Source organism: Olea europaea, chromosome 5, assembly GCF_002742605.1.
Source record: "Olea europaea var. sylvestris chromosome 5, O_europaea_v1, whole genome shotgun sequence".
NCBI classification, from domain to species: Eukaryota; Viridiplantae; Streptophyta; class Magnoliopsida; order Lamiales; family Oleaceae; genus Olea; species Olea europaea.
The window spans coordinates 15,860,208-15,871,446 of record NC_036241.1 but is presented as its reverse complement, the minus strand read 5'-3'; the positions used below and the strand labels follow the sequence as shown (position 1 = coordinate 15,871,446).

Genomic DNA, 11,239 nt, shown 5'->3' with positions numbered 1-11,239 from the left:
AATAAATAAATAAATAAATAAATAAATATATATATATTGTGCACGATTATGGATTTTTACTATCTAGTCTTCCTGAGTTATAAGGAAGACTAATTGGTCAATTCCTAAGGGGTATTGCATTGATCAGTATCAATGCACCATCTCTATAGTCTCCTCCTCTTCTTGTTTCTTCAATTAGTCAAGTTGCAACTTGTATCCTATATTAGTTGACACGCAAGCCTAAATGAAATTGGACTCGCAGACCCATAGCAACAATAACAATATGGACTCGCAGGTCCAAAATGATTAAAAGCTCGCAGGCTCATAATTATAACAATAATAACGGGCTCGTAGGCCCAAAACATTTAAGAGCTCGCTAACCCACAAAACGATAAGAATAAAAATTAACCATTCAACACATCCATATAATCGAGTCCATAATCGTCCACTAATAATACATTCATCACATAAATGTATGTATATATAATATCTAATATTATATGCTAACACTTTTCAAATTTCTAGCAATTAAGGTTGTCTAAACTCTTTTAGACAAAATGATCAGAACAATTAAATAATTAATCAATCATATTAATCAATTAATTTAATTAGCGGGCATATTTAATTAAAATCAAATTTTAATTAAATATCGAATTGGAGTCCAACTCAAATTCCACAATTATAAGGTGGGATTGTTTAATTAAAATCAAATTTCAATTAAGTATTAAATTAAAGTCAAACTCTAATTTAAACTGAATTAATATTTTAATTTAGGATAACACTCCTAAATAAAATAAAAATTTAATTAGGGTCAAAGTTTAAAATTTAAGTTAAAATCATATTTTAACGAAAAATCTTGGGCGCAAATTGAAACACGGGTCAAACCCAATTAAAATCATAATTTTAAAGTCCATTTTAAATACAAATTCAAAACTCGTTTTGAAATTTACAAGTTGACCAAGTTTAAAATTAAAAGGTAGTCCATTCAATTGAAAGTTTACAAACTGACCCCTTTTATAATTACAGGCGGCTCTCGAAGTTTCAAAAACAATAGAGCAGCCCCTTTTATTTAAGAATGCACAATTACCCCCTTTTCTGTAATTGCAAGCAGGGGCTCGCAATTACACTAATTACAATAGAAGTTCGCACCTCTAACCTCTCTCACCCCGTCTAAAAACCTTAGAAGCCAAATTTTTTTCTATTTTCTTTCTTTCTTTCTTCTCTTGGCTTATCGGCGCCGCCCAAAAAACCTGGCAAGCCCGTCGCCTAAAGACTGCGGGCTGTTGTCGCGCTGCTACAGCATCAGCAGACGTTGCTGCTAGCGGCAGATGCCGCTGCTACTCTTAGTAGCAGCATCTGCCGCCGGCAGCTTCGCCATCGCCAACAACAACTGTTGCTGCCGGCATCCCATTTCCCTCCTTTTTTTATTATTTTATTTTATATACCATTTACATCAGATTTAAAAGAATGAAAATCAAATTTCATAAATTGCTAGAAATTAGAAACCGAACAAAATCAACTTTTGATTTTTCACATATTCAAGACGATTTCTAACAAACACAAAGTAGACTCTGATAGCACTATTAGGAATCTACTTATACATGCACAACAAAAAATTAAAATTATTTCGATTCTCATCGAGAATCCCTTTGTGTTTCGATAGAAATCGTGATAAAGATTGTAACATTGAAGAATTCTGCAAACTTTTTTGCTATTTTTTTCGTTCCAGCAATCTTGATTCGCCACCCATAGCTGTCCAATTGTCCAACCTCCAACGGTGATCCACATAAAGAACAAGATTGCAGCTACCAGGGCTTTCTCCTCATGTGCTAACAAGAATAATTATGAGAAAAATATCATGAATTGAAAACACTAGCCATGCATTTATATAAGTCTAAACGGGCATGGTCCAGTCCGATCCAATATTTAATTAATCCATTTAATTAAATTCGGTCTGTGAATTAATTAATCCAATTAATTAATTCGAGCCTATAAATAACCAACCCAATTAATTAATTTATCCAACGATTATTAAATTAATTAATTGACAAATTGTAATCTTCCAATTCTCTTTTGTGTGTGACCCATAAGCTTCCTGATCACGATGCCTAACGACGTGAAATATTATTTTAATCAAATCAAAATTGATAAATTAAAACACCATTTTAATTTATCATCATTTTACACTCGCCATCCCATATTGATATCCAGCAATGTGTCAGGGCAATACATGTGACGAGAAATGTCACGGGGTATGGCAAAATCAAACTCGTTCGTTTACCGTGAAACTATAATCCCTTCGTCAATATGATCCGATCAATTACGAGATATGGAAGTGAGTCAATCTCAATTATCGATCATATCTTTCACTCCACTATTAAGTCAATATAAGTCGAAAACTCCTTTTCGACTTATGAGTACATCTTGGCCAACGATTTCATTTTTGACTTAAGTAGATAAAACGTAGATCATAATCTCCTACTATCTAAGAGTGACAAATCCTTTATTGGTCAATCACAACCTTCATACGATTCTTGTCGTACCTAAACGATGTCGTTTTAGCGGACCTTTGCAGAGCAACATCCAACAACGTCAAAGTATGACTATCCTCATATAAGGTACTATGACGACCTCAAGTCAAATGACCAATTCCCCTATCGAAGGTTAGAGATTAACCACTGACATTCAGATAGTTATTCATGTGGAATCTCTGGCGAGTTTCCAATGTTTTGTTCCAATGTTTTGTTCTATAACAAAACATTCATGTGTTCATTTAAATTTCACCACACTTTAGCTTGTGAGATCAGTTACTTACTTAACAAGTAAGAAATGTCACACGTGATGATCTATCCGTAATAACGATATCTGTATCTCGTTATTACTTACGACCACGGACGATTTAAGATTCAATCAGATATAATTTGTATCTCACAATCACAACTCTTTGTGATTAACAAATTACGAAAATTTGAATTTAAGGACTCTATTATTTATTTAATTGTCTATTAATTAAATAATAGATCTGCCATTAAATTGCTTTAATTATATACCAAAAGTATTTATATTCAAAGTTAATTGAACTTAGAGCATAATACTTACACAGACCAATGACCATAGACCAGATACACACTATTCATTTGTTCCCCGTAACAATGGCATCTGAGTCACACTTGATCCGTCCATGTGACCATACTTCATATATAAACATATATTGAATTAATTCATGCATGTGTCTATACATATACACATCTATATATTCCAATTTTAAAGGCAACACCCTCCATGGCTCGACCCTCAAGGCGGGCACCGATTCCTGAGGTGTGACACATTGTATATATTCTCTTGCATGTATCTCCTCCTGTAGACACGTATGATTTAAGGACCATCCCTCTAATTGCATCACCCCCCTACCATTTGGTTCACATGTTAACTCTCAAGTGTTCACATGATGTGTTGCCTTGCATGCCAAGTCTTTAAGAGGTGGTTCGGTTTGGTGGGTTCAAATCACATCGTCATTTATTTATTAAAATTATATATTAGCACAAAGAAATATAAATTAGTGGAAATTAACAATAATGAAAACGAGAATGTATGTGAATTGAAAATTGAAGTACCCTAATGGGATACAGCCTTTTCTTCAAAAGAAATAAAAGCGTGCATTTATTTATTTATTTATTTTGTTGTGTATAGTAAAAGGTGAAGGATTTTGAGCATTCTAGGGATTGGTTCCATTGAAGGAAGGAGAGGATCTCTCTCTCTCTTTCTCTCTTCTCTCTTCTCTCTGCCCCTTTACTTGCCTAACAATAATTGGAGTTTAGAAAGACGTAGTTTATTTCAGTTATGGTACCAATGATGGAGGGGGGCCTAATAGACCTAGTGGACTCCATCTTTCCACGTCCAAAAGAACTAAGGTTGTCAAAGAACTTGGAAGCATGTTAGTGTTCCTATTGCAAAATCCATGTGTTCTCTTCACATCAAACACTCTCTCCCCTTTAAGTGGATTCCAACTCCTCATTCAACTATTTTTAGATTCCCTATACCTAGATAGTGGATGGGTTTCCCTTTCACAGCCTAATCAAAAGAAAATTAAAGCTCATTATTCTATTTTTGAGTCCCATGATATATAGAATATATTTATAAAAAGTAAAAATAATAATAATATTATTATTAATAAAGAGAGAGAGGAAAAAGAGTAAAGTATACAACATTAGATAGTTGGAGTTGGATTCATTAACCTGTAAAAAATCCTTCAAATCTAGGAAACCAAATAACCTATGAGTAGATTTGTAGTTATGTTTGGGAGCAATGGTTATGTTTCCATTAATGGGGATATAGTATTGTTAACAAATACAATTTAGTGACTGCTGATCAATGTGGGTACCTCTCAAGAATATGTCTGCAGCTTAGATTGTTTAGTTCATGTCTTGCTAATCAAACATTGTCACAAGTTGTAGTAATATTAAGACATACGCAATTCGAGTCTTTGCAATTTATCATTCCTTTTGAGATTCACGTCCACTTCTATCCATTTTCTCAACTAAGTAATTTCATGAAACCCATTTTTATTTGAAAAGTTCCCTCTTTAATGCGTCTCATCTGCAACGATGGTCATTCTTAGAAGGATGCTAATTCTTTGATACCGATTGTCTCAAAGCATCTTATAAAGGGAGGGTGTCCAAGTGATTATAAGCCTACATGTCAAGCCTTAACTATGTGGCATTTCGAGTTGTTACATTCTAGAAAAAGAATCTAGTTAAATATAACATGAATGTCTCACATAATTTGTTATATGAACTAGCTCCAACGTCTTTATTCAGTGTATAGGTTAAGATGGAGGCTTTGATTGATATAATGCTTAATACAATCTGTTACGCCTTCCCGTCGAGGCTCTAGATGAAGCCTACATATGACATCCCACATGGGATAAACTAGAACTTAGAATAGAACTGGCTGAAGCTCACCACCGAAGTCACTTTCATCGAAGTGGTAATAGTTCAAGGGCTCAATCCAAAGCTCCGGCATGGAATGGAATGACCCACCTCCTTCAAGGATCCTCGGTTGATAAAATCTTATTAGAACGATCGATGTGACTTTAATAATGAGAGATATGTCAAATATTGTCAGCATAGGTTATAGGGTGACAGTCCCTTTGATGGCATTAAATGTGCCACAAGCTAATGAAGTTAGATTAATACCTAAGATATGATACTTTGATTAAGGAGATGAAGTCGCATGCTTCCTCATCCAACAAACACCATTTCATTTATAACGCTATATATACTCCTTGTATTATTTGAAGGCTACTGCAACTATATACTCTTGAAGCTATACTTCATATTTTTTTTCTCGTCCTATCACTTTCAGAGTTTTTGAGATGGATGCTTAGTTTTCAATTTGGACTCGTTTGTTTTCGATTGTTATTTATTATACAATCTCGTTTACATAGATCACCAGTGTCCAAACATTTTTGTCTCACTTTAAAAATCTTCTTCCACGCTCAAATCGAAATATTTAGTTGACTAGTGATCTATCAAAGCGTGTCAGAATCAGCTTGAGTGAATGCGAGTGGACCCAATATCTGTTGTCCACGTGTGTATACAAAAATCGAGGTCAACACAATCCACTTTCTTTTCTTGCTTCAAAAGAGGGTGCATTTGTAGTTATAGTACGCGGAAAGGAGGCATCTCAATAATGTTACTTGGGTGCGTGCTTGTTTGGAAAAAATAAAAAATTTGATGTCAAAGACAATAATTAATTTTAACATTTATATCATGGATTCATAATTTTTATCAACTTTTCAACATTTATTTTCATCAACTTTTATCATAATATACTAAACTTTTACCGAAATCTTTGTAAAATAACCCCTAAAACTATTCCTAGCCAAGCTATATATGTATGGTTAATTAGCAAATATTCAGTATGCTAAATAACAGAATATAATAAGCACTAAATTAACTTTTGTTGTTCATCATGCGAGCCCACTAAGCTGTATGAGAATCAATTATTCAACTAGTTTTGTTTTCTTTTACATTTGCAAATACAAATACTGTAACTGAGAATTTCATAGTTTCTCGCAAAAGCAGCCCCAACTTTAACAAAATTTACATAATAAAACTCAATATGTTAGCAGAGTACAGTACCATCCATTTATAAAATTTGTTTATGTATTAGAGATTTGATTCAAAAATTAACTTGATTATATTTTAAGGAGCGTGAAGATAAAATTCAGACAAATGAGTTGATAATATATAAGTATATTTTGCAACAATTATTGAACTTGATACAAATGGATAGTGATGGCAATGGGGCGGGTTTGAGGCGGGGCACCCCCACCCGTCCCGCCCCGTTTGGCAAAACCCCTACCCCGCCTTTGACGGGGCGGGGACGGGGCAACTTTTTGCCCCTTATTTTTTACATTTTGAAAGTTTCGAATTATGTTATTATTAGATAATAAAATACAAATTTAAAATGAGTTTTTAACGGATGAATTGTTTAGAAATAAAATTATTTTTAATTTTTTTTTTTTTACTTTTTCTTCACAGGACGGGTTCGGGGGCGGGGCGAGGGCCCCGCGCCCCGCGACGGGGTGACCATTTACGCCCCGTCCCACGCCCCGCCACGGGGCGGGTTTTTTTGCCCCATTCGGGACGAGGCGACACCGGGACGGGGTAAATTGCCATCACTACAAATGGATCATCGACCACCATAGGCAACAAAAAAAATAACTCCCCATTTTAAATTTTTATATATAAAGAACCAATAATGTGTATTTCCTTTTCAAAGCACGCCGTTGCCAACTTGACAGACTGTTGAATATGTTTTATAGCAAAAAATTGTCTAATCGAGGCATGCCCTCCCATGCAAGAAATATTCTAAATATAGCACCACGTTCTGTCTTACTTATTTGCTTTCTAACTCAATTATTTATATCAAATGTGAGATTGATCTATAAAAAAATCCCATATGGATATAATAAAATTGGATCAAAGTTAACCATCTGTTCAGAAGTTGAATAATAAGGTCATACCTTTCCTTTTTGACTCAGCATGCAGTTAATCAAAAAATGGATCATTCGATGTATATGTGCATATGGGTCCATATATTAATTACTTGATGAGTCTCATGATGAAAATTATTAATAATGTAGAATAAAAATAATAATTTTAATGCCATGATCTTATCTTCATGGTATTTATAGTTGCAGAGGAGTCTGGAATTGTCAGTTATACTTGAATTAAGAGTACCGGGCCAACCTTTTGACCCCTGGAAGAGCTTCATCGGTTTGTAATAAATGATACAACTACACTATTGTGTATGTATTCTCATGGAAATGATTCATAATCAAACAAATGTATCTGTGTACTTCCATTTTGTCTTTTATCTTATTGGTGCCAATATAGAAATTCACAGATCACTTTAAGGGTCCACCTTGAACTGATCAAAGGAGATTTTTTTTCCGATCAAACATGACAACATGGAAGGTCAAGCAAAGCTCCATCGAATGTAGTTAGCTTACGGAAACGTCATTTGAAAATATGATCATAACAAGATTGAAAAGGTATTTCTCATTGGATAGCAACACCACCCGTAACAACCAATCACAAAAAAGTAATGATGACCTAAGGTGCAGGACTACAAGTTAGGTAGCACAATGATTGTTCATCGTCGAATTCTCGCACCAATCAAATCTTTTCAAAAAGAACTGTTACACACAGGCCTAAGCCTAGGTCACGTAATGCAACTTGACATGCAACTTGACATGACTAGAGCATCAAGCCCCAAGCTAGTGGCCTATATAAAGGGATAGAAACCCAATAAGTTATCAAGAATCTCATTATACTACTTGTACTATAATTCCATTAAAATTACATCCATATTGTATTCAAATTCCAGCAAATATATATAACACAATTATTCTGTTGAAATTTCTCTGCTTGATTTATAAGTGCCACATTATTTTGGTCACCAACATACCCACTTTTGAAATATTCTACTTAAACATTTCGTCTAAATGTCTTAGTCATTAAAGGAAACACGTTGATTGAATACCTAGATTTTAACGTGTATTCTTTTATTAAGGTGTACAATGTACTCATTTATTTATAAATCGACCAAACATTTTGAACTATCTCTATCTAAAGAGCTTAAACTATTAAGAGAAAAAAATACATTTATTTTATCTCTTGCATATATTGAGTAACTAGGGGATTACGTATCTACTCGTGTCTCCCATTTGTATTTTGATGAATCTTGTATATGTATACATACATATTTATGCCTGCACATGGATGCAAGAGATATTTTTGAACGTAGAACATCATGTGCAATTGGAAGTAGCAAGGTGTTTATCTTAGATGAACATGGACAGTTAAAATTGAAACTGTATATATAAATTACTGATATGGGGGGTTGAAAGAGAAAGAGATATGAAAACTTTTATGCATTAGATAACCCGGTTAAATTACAATTTTTTCCTTGTACATGCTTAATTCCAAAAGTTGTACAAGGACCTTGATGCCAAGAGAAAAGATTTTCTTCTTACCTCTTTTCTCCCCCATCATTTTCACTTTAAACATAAAAATACATAATATTTTCTTAATTATGGACCTAACAGGAAAATATAAATTATGCATCTTGATTCTAAAATACATCAATCTCAGTTTGGTAGTGACATTTTTTCTCTTCTAGTTTTCTCTTTTTGAACTGTCGTTTCACGGACAATCTCTTCCAGTCCGCTAATCGACGTAAGAATGCCATCACCTACAACGTAATTATAAAATTATAATTAGATATTGAATCCTTAAGCCCTAGTACATTTAAATGATGTTAGTGCCAAGATTCTTAATTACCTCAGAAGGTTCCTGCAAAGAATAAGATGCATTAGTGTCTTTTGGCATCTTTGAAACTAGAATTCCGAACCCTTGACCTCTTTCTCTTAGAACCTGATTATAAGCAACCATAAGTTGACGAAATAGATAAGGGAAAATTACGAAAAGGATACCGGAGCTTTGAATACCTTAAAGGCATCTTCATCGGTTCGATCATCTCCAATGTAAACAGGGAAAACATCGGTACAATTTGCATATCCTATAGAGGAAGCAGATCCATTTTAAAAATTATATTATAAAGTTGTTTAGAGCTTTTCAACATTGACAGATTCCAAAAAATAAAAGAAAAAGTAAATTCACCTAGTGATTCTAATAGAAATTCAAGGGCTTTGCCTTTGTCCCATTTAATAGTTGGACGAATTTCTAAAACCTGCATTTTTTAGCAAATATATATTTTTTAATAACATAAAAAACACTGAACAGCATACAGATATTACAAACTGAAAATAAAAATGAACATAAAAAATTAAGAATCTGCAGAGTGATTTGTCACACCTTTCTTCCTTGGGTTAATCGAAGCTTTGGATACTCCTTGAGTACTGTTCTAACTTGCTGTGCTAGTTCACTCCATTTCTGTAATTTTATACAGTTTAAATTAGTTACTCAGTCCTTATTATAAAGATAAAGTAGGAAAAAAAATATTACTAATATTTTATTTTTTTTTTTGTTAAAGAAGCCACTTAACCAGATCAAGAAAAGTAAAAAAAGGTCCCATATTATAATTAGGAATAATGAATAATTTAAGAGTAATAATTATGCTCTACCTTTTCATCCACACAGCGAAAATGCACTGAGCAGCAGAATTTGTTGTTCTCTACCTTAGCACCTGGAGTCGATTTTGTTACATCCAAAAGTGTTCTGTAAACCTGTGTTTTCAATTTAAATTTTGTCAAAAACATTGTATTTATAATAAACTAAAGCCATTACTTTTATTTTGGAAAAAAGAGAAAACTAACTTCATCAACCATTGGAAGAAATTCACTGGCTGGTTGGCAAAGAACAGATTGTGCACCCTGAGTGTTTCAAAAATTGTTAACAAAAATTATTGGAGGTAAAAATGGAAGAAATAAGTGAGAAAAAGTACAAGCACAGAAAGCTTACTTTCTTGTATTTAGAACCTTTTGATGGGCCTTTTATGTCCATGCCATGGCTTCCGGCATAGTACAACTCGGCCAAACGTACGAAATTATACACCTATTTAAACAACAAGAACATTAATTAATCCAAAACACAAAAGGTGAAGAAAGATACAATCCAATTGTTTAAAGAATGTACCTTGTCTCTGCATCTCCCACTAACGATAGCAGTGGGAAAATATTCAGCAAGTTTTCTTACTGTATCTCTCATCTGTATACACAAATTATCCATAGATACAATTAATTTATAGAGTTGTTTCAATTTTGTGTGCATTTTGTGAAGGTATTTTTTTGAAGGTAACTAACCGCCTTAGACATGAAGGCTCTATCAGGATCGTCCACTATGGGGGACAGTGTCCCATCATAATCTAAAAACATAACGATTTTCTTTCCTTCTGATGCATTTTTTATTTCCTCAAACATGTCTAGAGCTGATGGATGGTGCACCTGTTTCACCACACGTGGTTATTACATTCTACTCACACGTGTATATATTTATACAAATATACGTATGTACACACAGTACATGCTGATGGATGGTGCACCTGTTTCTCCACACGTGGTTATTACACTCTACTCACACGTGTATCTATCTATACAAATATACGTACGTATACATAGTACATGTACGTATATATGATTATGAAACAGTTTTATATTTACATACATAAACACGATGCTTACAATCCAAGAGTTTTTATCTTCAGAAAGAGCTGAGGACTTGATATGAGTGGGAGAAGAAGCTCTCATTGAGTCAACCCAAGTGTTGATTCTTGAACCGCCATTGATATCAAGATTCTGAAGTGGCTTCTTTGAAATGGTAATATAACTTCCCAGCAGATTTTGGGCCGCCGTCGTGAAGAGGGAGGAGTTGGGAACCGCCATAGTTATGGCCATATCCGAAACCATCAAATTTTTTTGGTTTGTCATCTTCCTTTTTTATTACGGTATTATTGAAGAAACGGAAAGCTCTGTGGAAAATGATCAAGAATGAGACTCAATTGACAGCCTTTTGGATGCAGAAAGAGTGAAGAAACTCAAATTGGGTCAATCACAAAACCAAAGTTCTGAAGAGGAGAGAGGGAATTGTGTGTGAGAAAGATATGGAGCAATTTGATTGCTTTATAGTTGAGATCAGACACTAACGGACGAAACGAACCCCCACGCCAACGTAGTATTGCTGGGCCCCATACTCCCTCTGAGAGAGAGAGAGAGAGAGAGAGAGAGAGAGAG

General features: G+C 34.1%; 1 protein-coding gene across 2 annotated transcripts; it reads right to left on the bottom strand.

Annotated features, from left to right (window-relative positions):
- Positions 1-8,405: 8,405 nt before the first annotated feature.
- LOC111394821 (probable trehalose-phosphate phosphatase H) lies at positions 8,406-11,087 on the bottom strand. 2 transcript variants are annotated; one of them, XM_023020832.1, is made up of 11 exons: positions 10,691-11,087; positions 10,313-10,453; positions 10,146-10,217; positions 9,972-10,064; positions 9,827-9,883; positions 9,635-9,736; positions 9,366-9,443; positions 9,171-9,240; positions 8,999-9,069; positions 8,832-8,924; positions 8,406-8,742 (listed from the first exon to the last, which is right to left on the bottom strand). In XM_023020832.1, exons 1-11 carry the CDS (start codon positions 10,934-10,936, stop codon positions 8,623-8,625), a joined length of 1,143 nt encoding a protein of 380 aa, XP_022876600.1. In that variant the 5' UTR covers positions 10,937-11,087; the 3' UTR covers positions 8,406-8,622. The 2 variants fall into 2 exon arrangements, with proteins under 2 accessions (XP_022876600.1, XP_022876601.1); XM_023020833.1 differs by lacking the exon at positions 10,313-10,453.
- Between the last annotated feature and the right edge of the window lie 152 nt (positions 11,088-11,239).